The sequence below is a fragment of the Chaetodon trifascialis genome, chromosome 2 (genome assembly GCF_039877785.1).
Source record: "Chaetodon trifascialis isolate fChaTrf1 chromosome 2, fChaTrf1.hap1, whole genome shotgun sequence".
NCBI classification, from domain to species: domain Eukaryota; kingdom Metazoa; phylum Chordata; class Actinopteri; order Chaetodontiformes; family Chaetodontidae; genus Chaetodon; species Chaetodon trifascialis.
Window position 1 is genome coordinate 8,296,009 of NC_092057.1, and position 24,336 is coordinate 8,320,344.

A 24,336-nucleotide genomic window follows, 5' to 3' on the forward strand; every position below is an offset into this window, starting at 1 on the left:
TTGTTAGAAAATGAGTACATCAAGTCATTTATAATCTAAAGAGACCAGACACAAGAGGACAACAGACACAGGGGACACAATAATCTAAAGAGACCAGAGACCAGAGGACACCAGACACAGGGGACACTTTACTGCAGCACTTTGAATACTTGAAGTACATTTTACTGATTGTATTGACATACTTGTACTGAAGTAGCATTTTATGCAGGACTTTGACCAGTAGTATTTTTACAGTGTGGTATTTGTACTTTTACTGCAGTGAAGGATCTGAGTACTTCCTTTGACTCCGTCTCTACATCAGCAGGTAAGTGAAGGTCCTTGTCTTTGAATCACAACATCTGTTTAGTCAGTTAAAGTAATAAGTTCGTCATGTATCTCTGCTGTTGCTCCATCACACTTCACCTAGTTCAGGTCAGCAGGTAAACAGGAAGTCCTGCAGCTGAATCTCCATTGAAACGCTCCAAAATAAAAGACTTCCGGGTGAAATTCACACGTTCCCTAATGCGCGGTGGATTTCAGAGGGAGCAGCAGAGGATGCTGGGATATTTTCAGGATGACGATGATGATGAAGATGAGGATGACGAGTGGGCGGGGCTCTGGCGTCATAGCTCTTCTGTTTTTTGTGGCTCCGCAGTGCTGCTGTTTGACCTGATCAACCACCGGAAGCTGCGGGGAACGTTTTTACTTTCACACCTCTCTCTCTCTCTCTCTCTCTCTCTCTCTCTCTCTCTCTCTCTCTCTCTCTCTCTCTCTCTCTTTGTCTCCATGCGGGTCTCTCTCCCGCACCGACGCAGACAGCGGGCCTTCCTGTAGCCGCCGCCCCGGCCCCCCTCTCCCTCCGGCCGGCGGAGCGTCCCAGCTGAGCCCCGCTGAGGTGGCCTGGTTCCCGCGGAGAGATGCTGTAGAGCAGCCGGCGGAGGAAATGCTTCTTCCGGACTGAAGCGAGCAGAAAGCAGCGGAGGAAAGCAGGAAGATGTCCGGCAGGATGCCTCTGACCCCGGTGAGCGAGAGAGAATCCGAGCAGGTAGGTCCGGTCCAATCAACGCTCCGTTTCGATTATTGATTATTGATGGAATTTGCAGTAGTAATGAAGGTTTTCTTCCTGGTTCATGAGCCTTGTCTGGTTTGACTGCTGCTGCAGTTGGAAGGTTTTGCTCTTCTGAGTGTTTGAGGCCTGTTTGGTTTCATCATGATGTTTTTATTACTGGTAGAGATGGAGATGTGACAGTCTGATCAGTGAGGAGAACAGACCAGTCACTGGTTGATCCGGACTCTGGGGGGTTCAGCAGGTCGGTGCCTTGCTCAGAGGGACCTCGGCAGCAGGTGTGTTCAGGCTCAAGTGATGAAGAGGAAACCTCCTTCCCAGTGCACCGAACATCTCTCACTGACATCAGCACAGTCACACTTTGTTCTTCCTCCTCAAAGCCTGGCACAATTACCCACAATGCAGCTCTTCCTCTGACAGTTGTGTGGGAGATTGGGGCGTGTTAGGCCAGCGCTGACTCAGGTGACATCACTCGAGGACCTTCATCACTTCAGCTTATGTTGTGTTCTCAGACAAATTCAAAGCTCAGCTGACGAGGACGCCTCGCTGGTGTTGGCAGGTATCTGAGCGTTTGAATGAAGATCATCAGTCAGACCCGTAGAGACACTGAGGACAGACTTCACTGGAACTACTTTCTGCAGAAGAAGTGCTTCCAGTGAAGGTGATCGACAGTGTTTTTGGGTTTTTAAATCACATTTTGTCATATTTTACTTTGTGATTTATCTCAAGAGTTTCTGATGGGCATCAGTTTGTCGTCCTGTACTTCAATCCAGAGCACTGTAATCTCCCAGTCACCCTGAACTCCCTGTGGTGCGTTCACATATGTTTTTCCTCCTCTGCGTAATCATCAGTTTGAATGGCGGGCTCGTGTGCAGTGAGTGTTCTGTGCTTCTGAAGCTAACGTAGCTAACGTAGCTACCATTAGCCGCTGAGAGGCTCTTCCTGAACTCATGATGCTTCACTTCCTGTTTGGACTTCAATGATGTGAAAATCTGGCTAATTTTAGCTTTTAATGCTAACTCCAGCACGGAAGCTCCACCTGAGTACTATTTAAGTACAGTTCTCACATACTTAACTTGAGTATTTACATTTTCTGCTACTTCATACTCCTACATTTGTCTGATAACTTTGCACATTTTCATTAATAATACAAAATATGACGAAGGAATAGAATATGATGTTATATATAATAATCTGCATAATACTTATAAACATACTTCTACATTTCTACTTCTACTTTTACTTGTAGTTTTTCTCCACTGTGGTATTGCTACTTTTACTGCAGTAAAACTCAGAGTACTTCCTCCTGCACTGCTGACAGACGTCAGAGTCGGACGGTGAGCAGCTTCAGGCAACAGGAAGCTGACAGCTGCTGTCAGGATGTTTCTGTGCTCACCTGTGCAGGTAAACGGTGGAACCAGCAGGGGTCGGTGGGTGGAGCTTGTGTTTCTGTCAGACTGAGGATTTTGGGATGTTTTGATGAGCGTTCGTGTGAATGGCGGCGCTGGGTGTCGGGGAGGTTGATGGACCCTGAAGGAATGCTGGGTAAACATGGCCGCCTTATTGTCATGCTAATGTAGGAATGCTAGCAGAGTTCTCGGGCTCCGCTGATTCCTCATGCAGGTTCTAACTCTAAATGTGTCTGAATGTTTGAACTTGAACCAATGACTTCAACTCTGAAAACGTTTTGCAGCATGTTGATGTGAAGGTTTGAGGATGAGAAGATTTCTTCTCTCTTCATTAATCTGCTCGTTATTTAAACGTCTTGTTTTGTTCGACCGACAGATGAAAAGATAAAAAGATTTTCAGTTTGCTGTGACATGACAGAGAAAAGCAGCAAGTCCTGACTGATAAGATGATGTCATCACGTCAGCTGCAGGTGAAAGGTGTGTGAGGACGTCCTGGGTGAAACCAGCTTCTGTCCTCACTGGATGCTTGTGTCTTTGCATCCTCAGTCTTTGCAGCGTCTCCTTCTGGCTCCTGCTGTCTGTTTACTATTGATTTTTCCCAGAATACACTGCAGCATGTGATATCAGGAGCACAGGGATGTTTGGGACTCTCTGTCTTCTAGAAGTCACATTTAAAATCCCGAAGTGACTCTGAAAACTCCTTGACCCCCCCACCCCCAGGAGGTGTGACCTTTGACCCCGGTCACTGTGTCCCAGGCGGTCGCAGCGAGTTCAGACCCAACGATTCTCCTCTGTGATGCATCACCGTGAAATCGGCTGCTGGAGGTTTTCTCCATCATCATGGCAACACAGAGGCTGAAGTCCCCCTGAACTCTGACCTCTGACCTCCCTGTGGAGGGGGGCAGCGATGCGGTCGAGACGAGGCTCAGAAATCTGTCCAACATTCACATGAAAACTGACAAAAGAGACCTTCACACAGCTGACCAATCACTGCGTGTGAATATGATCCTGAATGAAGTTTTCTCAGTTCTGGAACCTGCAGGTTCTGGTTTTGCTTCAGGTCTCTGAGCTCCAGTCTCGTCCCTCTGTGGACCTTGACCAGCATGTTGGAGGAACAAACAGGTAAAGATGCTATTTTTAACCACAGCATATCTGGTTTGTGTATTTTCCTTTCAAAAATTTAATTTTAGCCAACAGCAAAGCGTCTGCATGGTTCCATGAGGCTCTGCGTCCGGAGCTGGACCCACAGACCGGAGACAGACTCTGAAATCTGAAAACTGAACCGTAAAGAAGAAGAAGAAGAAGTTCCTGTTTGAAGCTGCTCTGCTTCACGAGGAGGAACTGGTTCATGAGAACAGACAGGAGGAAACACGATATCTGTAACTGTGATCAAATCTGGAAACCGTCTGCAGGGACGGAGCCAGAGTCCAGACCAGAGGACATTAGCATAGCTTATTAGCTGCAGGCCACCAGCCCTTTGACACCAAACTGTCCGTCCCTCGCAAAACCAGATCGAGTGAAAGTGAAGTGATGTACCAGCGTCATTCAGCTGGTGTTGAGTGTCAGCGGCGAGGCTGTCGAGTTGTAACAGTAGAGCTGTTTGTCTCCTGCAGCTGGTTCAGACTCTGTCAAACCGGTTTCTATAAGCTCCGGTTCCTCTGACAGCTGCCAGCCAGCAGCAGATCACCAAGTTCACTCTGTGATTGTTGTCCTGGTCTGAAACCACGAGGATAGTCCAACTGATGACCTTTTACACTTCAGATTAAGATGTGACATGTTGATCAGTGAGCTTCATAGGTGCTTGAAGGTGGATTTTGCAAGGCTAGCTGCTTCCCCCTGTTTCCAGTCTTTATGCTAAGCTAAGCTAACAAGCTGCTGGCTTTAGGAAAGCATTGTGTATTGAGCAGATGTAAGAGAAATCCTCGAAGGTCTACGTCCTCCATTAAAGCTCGCCGTCTGCCGTTTTTATTAAGTAACAAGCTGTATCGTCTGCATACACGTGGACTCTGTCAGCTGTCATTCATGCAGAATAGTAAAGGTCCAGGTACGCTTCCTTGTGGTACAGCCTGACTGCATGGGGAAGTGCTGGAGTCAGTTAGCGTCCTGTGCTGTGCCCCGTGGACGGGACTCAAACTGTTTCATTGAGTCTTTTGTAGTTTCTGGCGTGTCCTCTGGAGTGGACGTGCACTTCAGCGTGTCAAAACATTCATCAGAAATCTGTTCATGTTTCCGTCTCTTTCAGCCAAAGACTTCAGACGGCCTCCCCGAGCCACCGGCCCCGCCCACCAAATCATCGAGCCGCCACAGTCTGCCGCCATGTCGTAGCTCCGCGACGTCCATCGCAGACGAGCAGCCACACGTCGGCAACTACCGCCTGCTGAAGACCATCGGCAAGGGCAACTTTGCCAAAGTCAAACTGGCCAGACACACGCTGACCGGTCGAGAGGTGAGAACCCGGCGCAGAGCTCCGAGTCCTCCGCAGGTCCATTTTTGCTAGAGAAGAAGGTTCCTCCTCGGGGGGACGTGAGGTGACGGGACAGGTGCATGCAGGTGTTCAGACTGCTGATCTGTCCGTCTTTCAGTCAAACCTGAACACGCAGACATGATGCTTACATACAGTACATCTTACACACTGAGTCTGTCTGCACAGAGCAGATCGAACCAGACAGGAAGTCAGACACAGGAACAGAGTAGAGAATCTAGTAGATTTTCAAAATAAAACATCCTGGGCAGACTCCCAATCGCACAACAACAGTAAACACAATGAAAGCAGACAAAAAAAGAAATCATTGACTATGAAAAATCCTTTCTCATGGCAGAAACACAAATATCAAGAAAAAAATGACCAAAATCAGCTAAATCTGAGCAAGTTAACGAAACAAGGCAAACAGGGCCCCTGAGGGCCGGACCTGGTCTACGAGAAGCACACTTAAAGGATAGGGACAGAACGTACAGTCTCACAGAACTTTAGGTTCCTTCAGTGCTTCATCAATAAAAACAAAAGCCCAAATAAAATCCATCCCATCATGAAACTGACTGTGTGTCCTCATTCAGAGACACGTCAGGAATAAAAGGACGTGTCCATGATGCTGTTGAGTTTGGTCTCCTCTTAGTCAGCAGCTGAAATCTGTTATGAATTACGATGAATTATTGATGCTGCTGACGTCAGCAGCTTAGAGCCGATTGGTCGGAGGATCAAACAGAGTGTGTGCTTGTGTGTGTGATGTTTTACACTTATTTTAAGATTTGAGAGGAGTCGAACAGTTTCCTGCTCTGGCTGTTGAAATGAACCCGCGGCTCCTGAACAGCTGATTTCCTGCATCCTCGTGTGTCTCTGCTGCCATCAGCACTCCATCTTAACCTCAATGATCATCTTTAAAGCAGTTTTTGGACTCTAGCCCAAATAAAACTGAGCTGTTATTCTGCTGGGGCTGACTCAGTTTTTCAAGTAAAACACCTGCAGTCAGCTTTTATTTTCATGAAATCTGTTTGCTAACTCGATGATTTTCACTTTTAGATTTAATTTTCAGTTTGTTTCTGTTTGTTGAGATTATTCATGTGAAAATCTTCACACGGCAGCAACACATAGATGATGCCACTGGCTGGTGACGGTGAACACATCTCTTTCATTACGGTCCATTAGCGTAGCGGCTAATCAGCTGTGGTCAACAAACCTTGCTGCTGCCTGAATCAGCTGCTTGGTATTTTATTCCTAACATTTTCTGCTGATTTCATCTCTGAGCTGTTTTTCCTCATTTTTCTCTTCATGTTTAAATAAAATTAGTTCACAGAGCTCAGTCTGTGAAGGTCTGCAGAGTCGGTCCATCAGATTAGAAATCAGTTTCAGTTTTAAAGTAATGTGACAGTAAATCAAACAGAGAAACCAGAGTCTTTGTATAGATGATCATGACGATAGACGATAAATCCCACTAACCTTTACTGTCCCCTGATGTTTCCTCAAAGCAGGTGGTCAACAGACTCTGAACGTCGTGGTCACATGGTAACAGGTGGTCAATGCTGAAATAAGGAAATGACATCGTCTTGTGATGTAAAAACCATCCAACACAATCAGCTGATTCTTCTGTGTCGTCTCCTCCAGGTCGCCATCAAGATCATCGACAAAACTCAGCTGAACCCCACCAGCCTGCAGAAGGTACGCTCTATCTGTCCGTCCGTCCCTCCGTCCGTCCCTCCGTCCAGATAATGATCCATTAGCTGATCTGAGGACAAGGGCGTCTTTCAGTCAATGAGTTTGATGCTGCTGCAGAAACTGTGTGAATGAACATCTGTGAAAACATGTTTCTCTTCAGCTCTTCAGGGAGGTCAGTGTGATGAAGATCCTCAACCACCCAAACATCGGTGAGTCTGCTGCTCTTCCTCTCCTTGTCCTCTACCTCGTTTCTTGGTCTTTTTAGCGTCCAATAGAAAAGTTTCTGCTTCAGGCAATGTTCACATCTTCACACGTGTTTTCCACTTGGCCACATTCAGTGAAGCCTCTTCATCAAAGTCACTGAAACAGAAAAAAGAAAAAGGATTTAGACCAAAGTAAAATCAGAACTAATGACTTTACTTCCACAGTATTTGGCAGCAGTAGAACTCAGTATTTGGCAGCAGTAGAGCTCAGTATTTATGCTCAGTGTTTGGCAGCAGTAGAGCTCAGTATTTATGCTCAGTATTTGGCAGCAGTAGAGCTCAGTATTTGACAGTAGTAGAACTCAGTATTTGACAGTAGTAGAGCTCAGTATTTGGCAATGGTAGAGCTCAGTATTTTGCTGCAGTAGAGCTCAGTATTAATGCTCAGTATTTGGCAGCAGGAGAGCTCAGTATTTGGCAGTAGAAGAAGAGAAGAAACAACATACTTTTATTTATCACACACACTACATGCACAAATACATGCACACGCCATGCTTCGTGAAATTATTTTTCCACATTTGACCCATCCTTCGTCCGTCCTTCCTCCGCGGCAGACTAGGCGCGGTGGACTGCCAGCCGACAGCGGCGCCCGGGGACCCAGCTCTTTTCGTCACCATTTGTCAGGTGGTGATCTTCTTGCATGTTTTTAGTGGGGGTATATTTTTATGGAGGATACCCCATTTGAACACGGGGAGAACATGCAAACTCCACACAGAAAGGCCCCTTTCCTCGAGCAGCAGGCACCGAAGGCATGGTGGAGGACACACCCCCAGCGCCCCTGAGGGGAATCGAACCTGGGAACTTGTAGCTGTGAGGTGACAGTGTTGCAACTGTCTCACTGTGCCACCTAAGTAATATAGTTTCCTCTTTTGTTTTACAGTGAAGTTGTTTGAGGTGATTGAGACAGAGAAAACTCTGTACCTGGTGATGGAGTACGCCAGTGGAGGTAAGACCAGGACACCTGTCTGTCCACCTGTCTCTCAACAGGAACACGTCCACCTCTGACTGTTAACATGAGTAGTGATGAAGAATGAAATTATGTTCTCCAAAGAAGCTTCATCTTTAAGGTTTTGTTGTTGAGGTGAGACACATCTGTTTACCTGTCTGTGTTTCAGGTGAGGTCTTTGACTACCTGGTTGCTCATGGACGAATGAAGGAGAAGGAGGCCAGAGCCAAGTTTCGCCAGGTGAGGTGTTTCACATCTACGACGCTGTCTGTGTCCTCAGTGTCCCTTAATCTACTGTGTCCTCATCTGTCTGTCCCTCATCTTTCTGTCCCTGTTAGCTGAGACATTTTGAAAATCTTTGTTTTATTAAATATTTGCAGCAGTACACACTTTCCTCATGAATCCTCAGTATTTTATGCAGTATTGTGGTTTTCTGTGTGTTGCAGCAGGATGTTCATCCTTTATGCAGGAAACAGACCACAACGCCCACAACAGTTTAACTGCATTAGCCTAACCACTAATAAAACACATCTCTTTCATTACGGTCCATTAGCGTAGCGGCTAATCAGCTGTGGTCAACAAACCCTGCTGCTGCCTGAATCAGCTGCTTGGTATTTTATTCCTAACATTTTCTGCTGATTTCATCTCTGAGCTGTTTTTCCTAATTTTTCTCTTCATGTTTATATAAAATTAGTTCACAGAGCTCAGTCTGTGAAGGTCTGCAGTGTCGGTCCATCAGATTAGAAATCAGTTTCAGTTTTAAAGTAATGTGATAGTAAATCAAACAGAGGAACCAGAGTCTTTGTATAGATGATCATGGTCCTCAGATGATGAATCCCACTAACCTTTACTGTCCCCTGATGTTTCCTCTGGCGCCACCTGCAGGTCTATATTCTCACTGTGCACTGTGGTAGCTGTGCACTAATATTAGATTTAGCATGTTAGCATTAGCATGTTAACATGCTGACAGTGCACAGGTCTAATACCAAGAGATAATGCTAATGATACTAACATTAAGGCTAACCTTCAGCTGCTCACTGTTAACATGTTAAAGAGCAACTTCAATGTTTTTTTATATTTCTCTCATAAATTACTTTTTTCAAGTTACTTTTTGTTTTGTCGATGTTGGAAGTGTGATTGAAATCCACAGAGTTTCCTAATAATCTCTGTAACATTCATGACAGCTAAACGTTAAAGCTCTGGAGGACGCTAACGCTCTGCAGAAATCTCCACCGTCACTATCGGCATTGAGTTTACTCCACTGAGCAACATGTTGAATGAATGAGTTTATCTGATGACAGTCCAGTCTGACAGTGAAGAGCCTGACAAGCGAGACTCAGATGTTGTTAAAAGGCAACTGTACAGGACAAACTCTTTGATGTAATGGAACAACATGAGCTGCTCTCTGGTGCCACCTTCAGGACAAACATTACGTGTTTCATGCTGATGTTTAAACTGTTTCTGTCAGATTGTGTCAGCTGTGGAGTACTGTCACCAGAAGAGGATCGTACACCGAGACCTCAAGGTACGCACGCACGCACGCACGCACGCACGCACGCACGCACGCACGCACGCACGCACGCACACACACACACACACACACTTTGATCCTGAATGTTTTTGCCTTCAGTTGATGAAGATGATTAAAACCTGTCTTCGTCTTAGGCCGAGAACCTTCTGCTGGACGCCGACATGAACATTAAAATAGCTGACTTTGGCTTCAGTAACGAGTTCACTCTGGGCAGTAAGCTGGACACGTTCTGTGGATCCCCTCCTTACGCCGCTCCTGAACTCTTCCAGGTGAATGCTCGGTCCCTCCCACTGCACCTGCATGCCACCATGTCACATGGCAACTGATTGACATCATCACAGGTCTGAACGCATGTCACATGACATCATTGATCCCTGTGTGGATGACAGGATCCAGTAAAACACACAAAGGTTCTCCAGGTAGTAGTAAGACATGAAAAAGAAAAATGGACGGAAGAGAGACGATAAAATTCATGCGACTGAAAATGTGAAAAATGACAAATAGCAAACACACTCAGTTAATTCAATTAGATTTCATTTATTTCATCTTCTTTTTATTAAATGCAAATGAACTTAAAAATGGTAAAACTGGACAGAAGATGAAACAAACATGAGATGAGAAACATGACAGAAAAAAACTTCATTGATTCAGATGGAAAACTTTATCTTTAAGTTCTTTTTTAGGAACGATTGAATCTTATAGTGAAACTGTAGCACCTGAGACAGTGGGCTCCTGGGTAACGTAGTCCTGTAACCCTGCAGGGGAAGAAGTACGACGGGCCGGAGGTGGACGTCTGGAGTCTGGGAGTGATCCTGTACACGCTGGTCAGCGGCTCGCTGCCGTTCGACGGACAGAACCTGAAGGTAGCTCAGAGTGTGGAAATAACAGAAACACCCTTAAAAAACAAACTACAGCCTCAGACTGACATCAAACCTCAACAAAAACATTATAGGATTATCCAATAAGCACAGAACCTGCATGCTGCTCATAGTACTCGTAAGTTAACTGTAATATTAAGACTAATAACAGCACAAGATTTAAATTTGAGAAGCTTAAAGGAGATAATGTCTTGATTTTTACTTAAAAAATAACTAACAGGTAATAATTGATTATCAGAATAGTTACTGATTAATAGATGAACATACTGAATGTTGCAGCTCTGCTCTACAGGAGATACAAGCTAGTTGCTAGCATCTGTCACAACTCATTTGTCTCTAATGCAGTTTCTAATGTACTCAACTCACTAAAAAACTCTATCTCATTCATCACACCCACTGTCATTCATGAGCTAAAGTTTGTAGAAAGTGAGATAGAAAAGCACATTCTCTGGCATTAGTAAGCTATTGTTTGCTAGCTGACTGTAGCTGAGGATCACTGGTTAGCTCACGAGCTAATGAGAAGTTAAGTCGGGATGTTAAAAGCTTTTTATGACAGAAAACAATTTGAATGAAATGATTCCTGGTCAGAGCTGCTGCAGGTTACTGACAGTAAACACGCTAACATCAGACATGCTAACATGTATGCGTAGGAGCTGAGGGAGCGCGTTCTCAGAGGAAAGTACCGGATTCCTTTCTACATGTCGACTGACTGCGAGAACCTGCTGAAGAAGCTTCTGGTCCTGAACCCGGGAAAACGAGGCAGCCTACAGGTAAAACCAGACCCCAGACCTGCTGCTTCGGTTTTGTCTTCGTCCCTGAATGTTGATCAAACTGCAGAGCTGCAGCTGTTCATGTCATCTGTTTGTTTCTCAGCAAATCATGAAGGATCGATGGATGAACGTCGGCTATGACGACAAGGAGCTGAAATCATACAGCGAACCAGAACAAGACTTCAGCGACCCCAAACGCATCGGTCAGACACACACAGACACACACACATACGGGATTCTGGGATGACAGTGTTGCTCTGTATGTCCCATAATCCACCTATTTGATGATGTCACTGAGGATGATGTTACATGTCATTGTGTCCACATATTTATGACCAAATACTTGCAGAACTAATGAGATTAGCGAATGTCAGCATGCTAACGTGGTTAACATTATACCTGCCAATCATCAGTGTGTTAGCAGCATGTTAGCATGCTGATGTTAGGATTTAGCTCAAAGCATCGGTGCTGTGTGTATTCTGACCAATCAGAGCTGATGGGGACGATGGGCTTTCCTCAGGAGGAGGTGGTGAAGGCGCTGGAGGGTCAGAAATACAACGAGGTGACAGCAATATACCTGCTACTGGGGAGGAAATCTGCCGAGGTTTGTTACTTGTCCTGATCTGTCAGATTCATCTTGTTTAGCATGTTTAGCCTAGCTTAGCACAAAGACTATTCAGGGGGAGATCAAAGGAGGAAAAATTCACCCTCCAATGTCTCCAGTCTTCTACCCAGAAGCCTCTGTTGTGTCTCTCTCCACCAGTTTGAAGGCAGTGACTCTTTGTCCAGCAGTAACCTGGTTCAAAGGTCACGGCCCAGCAGTGACCTCAATGGCTCCAGTCAGTCCCCCGCCCACTCTCGCACGGTTTCGGCCAATCAGAAGCAGCGGCGCTTCAGTGACCACGGTGAGTTCCCATCCAGACATGAAGACTGTTCATGCTCACATATCAAGGTGTTAGATTAGATCTAGATCAAGTCTTTGCATTGCTGTCTGTCTTGTATCTCAGTGGCGCCGTCCATCCCCCCACCTGTCTCCTACACCAAGCGTTGTCATGCCAACAGCGTAGAAAGCGACAGGAAGGACGAGCCGGCTTCGCCCATGGGAGTTTCAGACCGCAGGCGGTCAGCCACAGCCTCAGGGGTGAGACGATTCAGAACCTGGTCTAAACCAGGTCCTGATGCAGACACCAGGTTTAAACCAGGCTTAAAGGTTAAGCAGCAGTTGAACTTTAGTCTCCTCTGCTCACTGCTGAACAGTCCACAACCAGGCTAACACCAAGTAGCTTTAGCAGCCATTAGCAGCACAGGAGGCATTCAGGGACACTATCAACTGTAGGTCACCAGCGTTTTAGCAGAACTCTGAGCCAAATGTACAGTCACTGTAGTTCAGCTCATTATTCAGAAATCATCTTTGTTCTGTGTTGTTATATCTCAATAACTAAAGTCTGGATCGTCCCGATCTCATTCTTGCTCCGTGGAGGATGAACCCTTTAGCTACATTTGAACTGTTCCTCTGGCGCCACCCTCTGGACAAACTTTCCACATTTAGCTCTAAAACTGATAAAATGGAGCAGACACACACCGTCAGGATGTTTGTTATGGCTGTAGTGACCTCCGCAGCCTCTGAGGGGCGCTGGCGCCTTCAGACCCTCAGTGTTGGATCAGTGGAAAGAAGCTGATTGGTTCAGACTGTGTGTGTGTTACAGAGCATAACTCGGAGGAACACGTACGTTAATGAGAGGACGAGTGCTGAGCGCCACTTGGCTGCTGTTCCCAACGGGAAGGATGGCAGGTGAGAAGGATTCTGGGAGTTTTCATTGATCACATGATGTTCTCCACATCGATAACTAATCTGTTTCTGTTTCAGTCTACCTGAGGTACCTGCAGCATCCCCATCCCCATCGCCAGGGGCAACCGTGTCCTCAACACGCCCCCGGCACGTCAAGTCCATGTCAGCGTCAGGACATCCCATGAAGTCCTGCCTGCCCCCCATCGACGACAACGCCGAGTATCAGAGGTGAATCAGTGCCGCTGTGACAGAGACACATTTCATTTTTCCATCAGAATGTAACGACGCCCTCTCCTCCCGCCACAGCTCCCCCCAGCAGCCTCCGTCATCGCCCTCAGCCTTCAGCGTCACCAGCAGCGGCAGCAGCACCACGCCAGACCGAACCCGCTTCCCCCGCGGCTCCTCCAGTCGCTCCACCTTCCACGGTGCTCAGCTTCGAGATCGACGGCCTGCGACCTACAATGGCCCGCCAGCTTCGCCCAGCCTGTCTCAGCACGCCACCGCATCGCTGGCCTCGCCCCGCCACGGAACCTCCACCTCCCTCATTGGCAAGATCACCTCCAAGTTCGTCCGCAGGTCAGTAAGAGCTCAGGTGGTCATGGGTGGAAGTCATGTGCTTCTGTGAGCCAATCAGGCTTCAGCAACATTTAAACCAGAATCTGATGAGGCTGTTTGGTCACTGTCAGTCAAACCTGATCAAACTGCATCCATGTGGTCCCAATGAGCACTGAACTTAATGAAGTCTGTTAAAGTCCATTATGGCTTCTTTAGTCGTGAAGGAGTTCTAATGTTGCTCGTTATCTGTCAGGACAATAAACATTACAAGAACATAGTCCAGAATCCAGAGAAAATATATGAGGAATGTCTCAAATGTATCAAAAGTATCATTCATCAAGTTTCATGAAACATTAGAATAATGTACATGAGAAAAGGTTTTTTCTCACAAGGTCGTCCTGAAATGTTCAAGATGCTTCGGTAAAAAATGGACAGTTGCCATGTCTCTGTTAATGCTGCCGGTTTCCTGTTCCTGATTCCTCCAGGAGTTTATCAGGTGAGCCCAAAGAGGATGTCCGAGACTCCAAGCCTCGCTCCCTGCGCTTCACCTGGAGCATGAAGACCACGTCCTCCATGGAGCCGCGGGACATGATGAAGGAGATCCGGAGGGTTTTGGACGCCAACAACTGTGACTACGAGCAGCGCGAGCGCTACTCGCTGTTCTGCGTGCACGGCGATGCCCGTCAGGACACTCTGGTCCAATGGGAGATGGAGGTGTGCAAGCTGCCCCGCCTCTCGCTCAACGGCGTGCGCTTCAAACGGATCTCTGGCACATCCATCGCCTTCAAAAACATCGCCACCAAAGTGGCCAATGAGCTCAGGCTGTGAGCCGCTTCCCAGTATCATCGAAGTATCCTTAAACACTGCGAGGAGAATATCTCTGCTCCTCTTCCTCACAGAATGATGCCCCACCGAGTGACGGCGACCATCTTGTGTTCAGCACTATTCCTCCCCAACTGCTGTATGACTCAGAGGAAATACACCTTATTATACTCAACACACTAACTACTTAATGTAATCACTAAATGTTTGCCAGTGAAACCAAATATTAACACGCAGATCTTGAGCAGGTTGTGGTTCGTCCCTCAGACTGAGCAGAGCAGAGCAGCGTGCTAACGTTAAATCCTCCTGGAGTGAGACGTCATGTTAGTCTATCACTGTTTACTCTGAAAACTGAATTTTTAAACGTCGACGGAAGCCGAGAACGGACGTGCTTGCAATTATTCTTTAGTTAGAGGATTATTAGTTAGTTCTTGAGTACTTCACAGTAAACGTCATCAGGTCCAGAACGTCAATGAGTCCAGTTCCACTTATTTTGGGGGTCTAAGCACTTTAGGAAAGTTTCTGTATTGATCAGTCTGTTGGGGGAAATGTGACCAAGCTGCATATAATCTTCCAATATTATTACAGTGCATATGATCCAGTGCTTAGCTTTAGCCTGATTGCTAACAGTTGTCAGGTCTCTGGAGTGTAGCGTTCCCTCTGCTCCACCCGTGCAGCTCTCCTGCTCCAACAGAACACCGAGCTGCCTACATCACCACAAAATTCACCTTTCGCTGTTTTGGTTTCTGAAGGTGGAAATTATTTCAGTTTATTTAAACCTCCAGTGTAGAGAGCCAGCTAGTTAGCTTGCTAGCCTGCTAGCTAAACTGGCTAATGTCTACTGCCCGACAATGTGTTCACACTGAATGTGGAGGAGCTTGAGGTTTGAGGACCAGGTGAAAATGTTCGGACTGAGTTTTTTGTTCAGTCTTAGTCTGAACGCAGCTTCATGCTACGACAGAACAGTGACAGAAGTCTAGAGGGGAAGATTATAACAGGTTTAAATGAGGTTCCTCTCGGGCTAACGTTAGCATAGCATCAGTCTGATCTGAGCTAAGATGAGTGAAGTGTCAGAAGCGACATGGAGGCAGTTTTCTGTCTTCGTGCTGGTTGTGCTTCAGCCGCAGCAGCCTGACGTTCGCTCTCAGCGTTTTCTCATCGTGACCATGAAGCTTGCAGCAGATTTTCTTCCACTTCTCGTGTCAGCTTTAGCTTCGAGGCTGTGAGTCAGGAAATGTGGTAACCAATCAGGTAGTGGAATTTCCTCACTGCTGACGCCTGTGACCTCTGACCTCCTGCGCAGTAAGTCCTGTTACCCTCCTGCTGGCTGATGCTAATACTGCTGCAATAATACTGGAGGTAAAGATGTCAGTACTCAACAACTTTTTACACATTTACAGCTGACAGAACAGAATGTGTTTTATTTTTGCTGAATTATTACTGTTGCTGTATAAAATGATACCTGTCCAGGTGAATATGTGCAGGTACAGTATTGATGGTGTCTGTACAGTTTTTATTTGGTCCAGACTGTCTTCATTCTTTATTTGATTCCACCACTAAAAATGTCATTTTGTTCTTATTTTCAAAGCTTTTAGTCGTGAGATAAAACCAGAATAATGCAGCTGAGAGGTGCAGCTTCCAGGTCTGCTTGTGGACACACGAGACTTGAGTTATCCTTTCATGGACATTTCCAGCAGGAAGTTGAAGTTTCTGGCCCATGAGATGTTGAATGCCCCTTTAAACCTGTTTATTTGCTGGTAGATGGACTGAGTTCTGTATTGCACCACTTTATGCCTTCTGAATGCTGCTTTGTGTTCCTGATGCATCAGTTATACCAGAGGAAATGAGCAGTTTGTGTTTTTTCTTTTTAGGTTTTGTTGAAATTCGTTCCCACTAATCTTCGGCTGTACATCGGCAGAGCCTCGAACTCGCTCTGCCTGCCTCTACAGCGTCGAGGTCCTGAGGGTTCTCTGTGTTATGGTTGTTCATTATGACTGAGACTCGAGAACACTTTGTACTGTATGTTGTAGCACTTAAAACCAGGAAGGGAACAACCAATGCAAATCTGATGTTCCTGTCTGACAGGACGAGAGAGGGAAAGACTGTACATCTGAGCCTCTTACTTGAAAATAACCTTCACCTCAGCTCTTAGATAATAACTCGAACCAGGTGACCGACTGATCCGCCGTTAACAGGAACGTAGCAGAAGTCCAGTGTAGCCATGAGGGATTCATTTTAAATAAAAACCACACAACTTAAACATTTCCAGCATTTTGTGTCATTTTGTGATCACAGCTGTTAAATTCTGGAGGATGAAGCCACTACGGTTTGGATGGTGTTCGATGAAGTCTGACCCCCGAGCCGGTGAGTCCAGGACCAGGTAGCCACTGCCATGGACCAAACATGGCAGCATTGCTGTGTAGTCCAACTTTCCTGCAGCCTTGAGCTCAAAGTGGACCACAGCTAACGAGCTCCATCAGACTGCTGATGAACAAGTGGGGCAGGGACTTGCGCTCGTGGGCCTTTGATTGACGTGCCAATGCACTGGCAGTGCATTGTGGGACTTGTAGTACTAGTGGTGTGTGCAATATATCAAGGGCCAACTTTACTAATTAGACATTATGATGTGGCCAAAGATAATTCTTGCCATTTGAGTTTGACGTGTGCTCTAGAGCAAAGCATCACTAAAAACTGTTGCAGCATTAAACTACACACAGAACAATTTGCACTGCTCTATTAAAAATGCTCCTAACAATCATCAGTGTACGTGTATTAAAGCCAGTAAACAATATGAACATCTTTTTTTTACACCAATAGAGGCACAGATCAGAGATCAGTACAATAGAATACACGCCTATTCAATACTCTTCTTCATCTTCCTCAGTACTATCAGTACCAACCTCTTCCACCGTCTCCTTGAAGAGTTTTCCAGTTTCACTGCAGTCGAAGCTTGATGGTTAACAAACATGCACACTGACTCAAACCAAAATGTTTTCAGATTTCTCATTAGCAATAAAACCAAATTTGCTCCTGTATGTTGTCACATGATGTTTGTTGATGCAGAGCTAACTATCAAACTAACTCTGGAGTTTCCTTATTGGATTACATGAAGTGGGCCAAGATTCACAATTCATAAAGATTTTCAATTATTTAAAAAGAAAAAGTTACCTGAACAACACTGAAGACATAATGCATTTCAAGAACTTTATTCATAACTGACAAAATCACAGAAAATTATTTTTGAACACAAATTTTGAACAACTGCTGAACAAATCAATGTTGAACTAAGCACTGAGCTATGTTAATACTCCTCTCCTCCAGATTAAATCATGACACAAACATTTTTAACATGCAATTATATCATATCTGAATGTTGAACTTCTGAGCTCTGAGCTATTTTAATACTCCTCTCCTCTAGATTAAATCATGACACAAACATTTTTTAACAAATTTAACATGCAATTATATCATATCTGAATGTTGAACTTCTGAGCTCTGAGCTGTTGAGCCTCTAATACTCCTCTCCATCTTCCTCTCCCTCGCCCTCAAGGTAGTCGACGCCAACCTCCTCGTAATCTTTCTCCAGAGCTGCCATATCCTCTCTGGCCTCGGCGAACTCTCCCTCCTCCATCCCCTCACCCACATACCAGTGGACAAACGCACGCTTGGCGTACATCAGATCAAACTTGTGGTCAAGGCGAGACCAGGCCTCTGCAATAGCAGTGGTGTTGCTCATCATGCACACAGCCCTATAGACCTTGGCCATGTCTGCACCAGGAACTACAGTGGGTATCTGGTAGTTGATGCCGACCTTGAAACCAGTGGGGCACCAGTCCACAAACCGGATGGAGCGCTTGGTCTTGATAGCAGCAATGGCAGCATTCACATCTTTGGGCACCACATCACCACGATACAGCAGGCAACAAGCCATGTACTTGCCGTGGCGAGTGTCACATTTCACCATCTGACTGGCTGGCTCGAAGCAGGAACTTGTGATTTGAGCCACCGAGAGCTGCTCGTGGTAAGCCATCTCGGCCGAGATAACAGGGGCATAGCTGGCCACAGGGAAGTGGATACGGGGATATGGCACCAAGTTGGTCTGGAATTCTGTCAGATCCACATTGAGAGCACCATCGAAACGTAGGGATGCAGTCACAGACGACACAACCTGAGCGACCAGCCTGTTCAGGTTGGTGTAAGTGGGACGCTCGATGTCGAGGTTCTTGCAGCAGATATCATAGATGGCCTCGTTGTCCACCATGAAGGAGCAGTCACAGTGCTCCAGGGTGGCGTGGGTGGTAAGAATGGAGTTATAGGGCTCCACCACTGCAGTGGACACCTGTGGAGCTGGGTAGATGGAGAACTGCAACTTGCACTTCTTGCCATACTCCGCAGACAGACGCTCCATCAACAAGGAGGTGAAACCAGAGCCGGTGCCACCTCCGAAGCTGTGGTAAATCAGGAAGCCCTGAAGGCCAGTGCACTGGTCAGCCTGAGGACAGAGAGGGAGAGACAACAATCACATGTCAGATACAGTTCTGTCTTTCCATCTCATATTCTGGAGCAAAATCTGCTCTGACTGTACGCACCAGTTTGCAGATCCTGTCCATCACCAGGTCGATGATCTCTCTGCCAATGGTGTAGTGTCCACGGGCATAGTTGTTGGCAGCATCCTCCTTCCCAGTGATCAGCTGGTCAGGGGGGAACAGCTTGCGGTAGGTCCCTGTGCGCACCTCATCTAAAGAAATGACCAGAAATTATAGGAGGGTTTGAATAACTGGGGGAAGGATAAAACATAACAAAATAGCAACAATTACATTTTTTCTACAATTCATTTCATTTCATTTCATTTTACCGATCACAGTGGGCTCCAGGTCCACAAAAATAGCTCTGGGATTGTGCTTTCCACCTTCAGTCTCACTGAAGAAGGTGTTGAAGGAATCATCTCCTCCTCCGAGAGTCTTGTTACTGAGTATCTGTCCTTCTGGTGTAATCCCATGTTCCTGACAAAAAAGCTCCCAGCAGGCATTGCCAATCTGGACCCCAGCCTGACCCAGGTGGATGGAGATACACTGACGCTGGAGGAAAACAAAGACAATTTGTAACATTCAGCATTCATTTTCGACAGACATTTATATGTTTCAACCCTTTCTAATTATATGCTTCAGATTATACATCATATGTTTAAGAAATCTCAAAATCTAAGATCATCATCATTAGGGATGTCCCGATACCACTTTTTTGCCGACCAAGTACAGGTACGAGTACTGACATTTGAGTACTTGCCGATACCGAGTACCGATACGAGTAGTCAATAATACCATCCATCCATCCATTATCTATACCGCCTATCCCTTTCGGGGTTGCGGGGGGCTGGAGCCTATCCCAGCTACAATGGGCGAGAGGCGGGGTACACCCTGAACCGGTCGCCAGCCGATTGCAGGGCCACACGCAAGGACAAACAACCATTCACACTCACACTCACACCTACGGACAATTTAGAGTCATCAATTAACCTAATGAGCATGTTTTTGGTCTGTGGGAGGAAGCCGGAGTACCCGGAGAGAACCCACGCATGCACGGGAAGAACATGCAAACTTCACACAGAAAGGCCCCGCCTGACCCGGGGATCGAACCGGCAACCTTCGTGCTGTGAGGCACGCGCACTACCTGCTGCGCCACCGTGCAGCCCAATAATACCATAACAACAAATTTAAATTGTGATTTTTATTTTTTCAGCACATGTTCCCTGAACAAACATGACACCACTGCCACACAGACGTCACTTTTAACATTTCAAGTTTAGCCTGGGCAATCTATGCATGTGTTGATAATATAAAATAAATAAAACATCTTTCCTGAATCAACATGCTACATGTAGTGCTACACATTTCAAGTAACCTGTAACCTTCAGTACCACACAACTGTACAACAACTGTCTGAAACTGTAGAACAACTGAAAATCAAAATATTGTGTAGTGCTATCTGTGAGGGGGCTATGCTTTTTTAGTGGCCTCTTAGGGAAAAGTGAGAGGCAGGTTTTTTTTGATAAAGAGAAGCATCTCTGCATGCTCAGGTGTGATCCTGTTTCTGGTTTCATCAACAATGTGCGTCACTGAGCTAAAAAGCCTTTCACTGTCCACACTGCTGCAAGGTGCTGACAGATATTTGCGAGACATTTTGGCAAGAGTGGGAAACCTCACTTTGTTAAGTCCCCAGTACTGCAGTGGCTTGTCATCCTGTTTAGACAGGGCCTCTCCAAGATATGTTTCTAACTCGATGGCCCCACCCACCGGTGCTGTTCTCAGTGATGCTGCTACTTGCTCATTTACTATCTCAGCAAACACACTGTCCAGACTGCTCCTACTGGCCTGGGCCTTGCGTTGCTTTCTGGCAGGAGGTTCCCCCACATCTGCTTCTCCTCCAGACAGCTTCTGCAGCTCTAGCCTCACCATCTCTTTGGCTTCAACAGCAGTGTTGGTGTTTGAGAAGAAACAATCCTTGTATCTAACAGAGAAACATAAATATTTTAGCTGGTAACAGACAAGCTAGTCTCAAGTTGTCAGAATTAATGTCAGCATATTGCCTTCACATCACTTAATGAAACAACCTTAAACTTAAATGAATATTTACTTAATTAACTTCTATGAAGTTAAATAATGACATCTCTCTCTCTCTCTCTCTCTCTCTCTCTCTCTCACACACACACACACACACACACACACACACACACACACACACACACACACACACACACACACACACACACACACACACACACACACACACACACACTTTACCTCGGATCGAGTACACTTGCGATGCTGTAGAGTGGGTTTCTTTCTACGTCAGAGAAGCGTCTCCTCACGGCTGCAGTCAAGGTTGCCTTCATGGTTTTGATGCCTTGGTCCTGTTCTGTTTCTTGTGTCAAAACTCGGAGCAGCACAGTCACAGCAGGTATCACATCTGAGGCCAGGGCGTCAGAGGAACTCACTCGTTTGGTTAACTCCTCAAACGGAGACAGGACAGACATAGCGTGTTCCAGGAGGGTCCACTGATGAGTGCTGAGGGTGGCGGGGAGTTCGTATTCAGATCCATATAGTGTCAGAGCCCGCTTCTGCTTGGTGAGAGACTGCATCATGTAATACGTGCTGTTCCAGCGCGTTGGCACGTCTTGCTGTAGCCTTGCTGTCGGCTGTAGGAGCTCGAGCTGGACGTCTTCCAGGCGGGAGTAGGCTAATGGCGAATGTTTAAAATGCCCCACTATTTTGCGTCCAATTGCCACCGCGTCTGATACACTCCTCTGAGACAACAGCCCCTCGTTAACCGCCAGTTGAAAGGTGTGGGCAACACACGACAGGCTAGGCAGTCCAGCTTCATTCATGGCTTTGATCATGTTTTTTGCGCTGTCCCGGACCACAACGTGAACAGAACTTTTCGGTATTCCCCATGTCTCAAGCTTCTCCTCAAACACACAAGCGATAGCTGTGCCAGTATGGGAACCCCGAAACTGCTTTGCGTGGAGAATGGCGTTTTTGCGCGTGAAATCCTCCCCAATCCAATGCGCAGTTAAACTAATTAGGGACATTGGGGTGACAGTGCTGCTCCAGATATCAGTTGTGAAGCTGAAAGCCGGTATGTCCTGCAGCAGGCCTTGTATGTGCTTTTTCACAGCATTGTGGAGCTTTGGTAACTCTGTGTCTGTGATGTAGTGACGGCTAGGAATAGCATACCTCGGCTCCAGTACACTGAGCAGCTTGCGAAATCCACTATTTTCTACAACGGACAGGGGCTGGTCGTCTAGAGCGATGTACTGTGCGAGAGCTTCAGTTATTTTTGCTGCCCGAGGGTTTTCTTTTGCCATCTTTTCTCTCCTCTCCAGCGTTTGCTCCAAAGCTGGTTGTGTTGTGCTGCTGGTGCTAGCATTTGAAAACTCCTTGTACTCGGCCTCGTGCTTGTTCTTAAGATGTTTGATCAAATTGCTCGTGTTAAATGAGCTAGGTTTCGCACCTCCTCTTGATACTTTAACAGCACATATTTTGCACTCGGCTTTGCTCTTGTCACTATCGCAAATTTTAAAGTATGTCCACACTGCCGACATTACTTTCTCCTCCAAACGCACACCACGTCCACTTGCTCAGGTTCTTGCAACCGCACCCCTTCTTCCTGGTACTGCGTACTGGGTGACGTATAGTAGGTATCGGGTGCTGTCATGAGCGGGTATTTGACGAGTACGAGTATAGCAAAATAGGCCAGTATCGGTGCGAGTACCGATGCTGGTATCGGTATCGGGACATCCCTAATCATCATGACCAAGTCACCTGACACATACTGCATGTTTAATCTTAGTTTGAGCAATAATTAATGAAGATACATTTAAGGCAGAAAAAAATCTCATGTTGAGAAAATCCTTAAACAAGTTCTCTGGAGGAACATAATTTCAATTACACATCAAGTGTTTGATGAGTTCATTACAAACATCTGGTTGCAGTCTGGCACTTTAAATAGGTGGTAAGGCAGATAAATATGACACGGCTACTGATGTAACCAAACTTTGTATGTCAGTGTGTGCAGGAAAGCCTACAAGTGTGACTAAAATTTAATTTATAGGTCAAACATTTTCCATTAGAAAGAACACAGAACACAAGAAATTAAATAAATGCCACTTTAACAGCAGAATAAAGCATAATCAAAGCAGACAAGACAGAGATGGACAAACAATATGAAGTCCATAATAGCTGCTGGTACAAGCACAAACATTAAAGCAAAGAGAGCTGTATAGGTTTTACACACTGCATAGTGTGCACACAATGTTCTGCTGCTAGGCAACAGCAGTTTTGGGCATCCCTCTGTAGTTGCTGGACTCATCTGTCTGAACATCAATCTGAGCCATGTGCATCACCAAATCCTCAACAATCTGAACAGTGGAACAGGTAGAGGAATTTGTAATGTGCCTGGGAGCCGGAGCAGAGCTGCTTTGTTTTTTGTTTTTTTGTTTTTTTTCCCTCCACTTTTTTTCTTTAAGCCGCACGTGATTGGTCAACAATATGTGTGGTGGTTTCTGTGTGTACCACTGAGCGGGGGAGGAGCGGGGGTTACAGACATATCGTGAACGCAGGAGCTCGCACACACACAGCTGCACTAAGAAATGCTGAATAAAACAAATATTTTTATTTGTACGAATTGATGTGTCATTTATCAGATCAGACCCCCGTCCCCACGCCAACCCCCACCGCCAAAATCTCACTCTGAACTCAATTGAAAACTTGAGAGCACGGATTTTGGCGTTTAGCAATGCTAACACGACCAACAACGCTAACCGTTACAAAGGCCATTGTTTCATAGTTTGCTCAGTTTCCGGTCACGTCCCTCCACAATCCGTGAAAACAAACCACTGAAGTGAAACGTCTGTGTTTCAGACGTAAAGTCACCTGCGTCACTCAGACTCCACCACTTCTTTACCATAAAACATGAAACTCTGTTAACTGCTCTTCACCACAAGACACGCAGGTGAACGTTAGCAGAAGCTAAACGTTCAGCTATTAGCTCGCTAACTAACACAGAAAAAGACGTTAGCTTAAACTGATAACTGACACCGGCTGTTAGCTTGGTAAAACCTGATTAAATCAAAAAGAAACTTTGCATTATTCCCTACTCACCATGTTTCCTGACGCCTACTTTACGCACTCCAACTGAAATGTTAATTGAATATAGGTATTTCTCTCTGACTTTCTATGAGAGATATGATTGAGATATGTGTCTTATATAGTGAGTATTTTTAGTCCCTTGCGCGGAAAAGAACAGTGGAATCCGATTGGTTGAAAGTGACTGTCAACAACATAATGTGTGGTGGCTTCATACGTACTGAGCGGGGGGAGGGGCGGGGTTTACAGACACAGCGTGCACGCACGCATGAACGCACGCACACACGTGCACTAAGAAATGCTGAAATAAATAAATATTTTTATTTGTATGAATTTATGTGTCATTTATCAGATCAGACCCCCATCCCCACCCCAACCCTCACTGCCAAAATCTCACTCTGAACTCAGTTGAAAACTCCAGAGCCCAGAATTTGTATTATAACTATTTTTCAGCATGAGAAATACAATGAGAGCCCTGGCATGGTGTGATGCTAACATTCCTTAGTTTACTCACACAAAGTGTCCATTAATTTA

The 24,336-nt window shown here is 45.9% G+C and overlaps 3 protein-coding genes across 4 annotated transcripts; 1 reads left to right on the forward strand and 2 right to left on the reverse strand.

Annotated features, from left to right (window-relative positions):
- The first annotated feature begins 584 nt into the window (after positions 1–584).
- mark1 (MAP/microtubule affinity-regulating kinase 1) lies at positions 585–16,422 on the forward strand. 2 transcript variants are annotated; one of them, XM_070974217.1, is made up of 18 exons: positions 585–1,024; positions 4,697–4,900; positions 6,554–6,607; positions 6,765–6,813; positions 7,748–7,813; positions 7,983–8,053; positions 9,282–9,338; positions 9,479–9,613; positions 10,106–10,207; positions 10,873–10,992; positions 11,096–11,195; positions 11,484–11,596; positions 11,756–11,897; positions 12,000–12,133; positions 12,699–12,784; positions 12,860–13,009; positions 13,088–13,357; positions 13,822–16,422. In XM_070974217.1, exons 1-18 carry the CDS (start codon positions 974–976, stop codon positions 14,162–14,164), a joined length of 2,247 nt encoding a protein of 748 aa, XP_070830318.1. In that variant the 5' UTR covers positions 585–973; the 3' UTR covers positions 14,165–16,422. The 2 variants fall into 2 exon arrangements, with proteins under 2 accessions (XP_070830318.1, XP_070830326.1); XM_070974225.1 differs by lacking the exons at positions 585–1,024; positions 4,697–4,900; positions 6,554–6,607; positions 6,765–6,813 and adding an exon at positions 7,143–7,208 and having other exon boundaries at positions 7,720–7,813.
- A 1,247-nt stretch (positions 16,423–17,669) lies between these two features.
- Positions 17,670–19,266, reverse strand: LOC139338895 (tubulin alpha-1B chain-like). The gene is made up of 3 exons (XM_070974238.1): positions 19,014–19,266; positions 18,748–18,896; positions 17,670–18,650 (listed from the first exon to the last, which is right to left on the reverse strand). Exons 1-3 carry the CDS (start codon positions 19,264–19,266, stop codon positions 17,670–17,672), a joined length of 1,383 nt encoding a protein of 460 aa, XP_070830339.1.
- A 909-nt stretch (positions 19,267–20,175) lies between these two features.
- On the reverse strand, positions 20,176–22,022 carry LOC139349974 (zinc finger BED domain-containing protein 4-like). The gene is made up of 2 exons (XM_070991064.1): positions 20,959–22,022; positions 20,176–20,665 (listed from the first exon to the last, which is right to left on the reverse strand). Exons 1-2 carry the CDS (start codon positions 22,020–22,022, stop codon positions 20,176–20,178), a joined length of 1,554 nt encoding a protein of 517 aa, XP_070847165.1.
- Positions 22,023–24,336: the final 2,314 nt, after the last annotated feature.

Coding starts and splice junctions, on each gene's coding strand:
- mark1 (XM_070974217.1), top strand. CDS start 974: ATGTCCGGCAGGATGCCTCTGACCCCGGTGAGCGAGAGAGAATCCGAG. Junction 12,785..12,859: donor CCCAACGGGAAGGATGGCAG/GTGAGAAGGATT, acceptor TTTCTGTTTCAG/TCTACCTGAGGTACCTGCAG. Junction 13,010..13,087: donor GACAACGCCGAGTATCAGAG/GTGAATCAGTGC, acceptor CTCCCGCCACAG/CTCCCCCCAGCAGCCTCCGT.
- LOC139338895 (XM_070974238.1), bottom strand. CDS start 19,266: ATGTTACAAATTGTCTTTGTTTTCCTCCAGCGTCAGTGTATCTCCATC. Junction 18,897..19,013: donor CCTGGAGCCCACTGTGATCG/GTAAAATGAAAT, acceptor TCATTTCTTTAG/ATGAGGTGCGCACAGGGACC. Junction 18,651..18,747: donor TGGACAGGATCTGCAAACTG/GTGCGTACAGTC, acceptor CTCTGTCCTCAG/GCTGACCAGTGCACTGGCCT.
- LOC139349974 (XM_070991064.1), bottom strand. CDS start 22,022: ATGGCAAAAGAAAACCCTCGGGCAGCAAAAATAACTGAAGCTCTCGCA. Junction 20,666..20,958: donor GCAAGTGTACTCGATCCGAG/GTAAAGTGTGTG, acceptor TTTCTCTGTTAG/ATACAAGGATTGTTTCTTCT.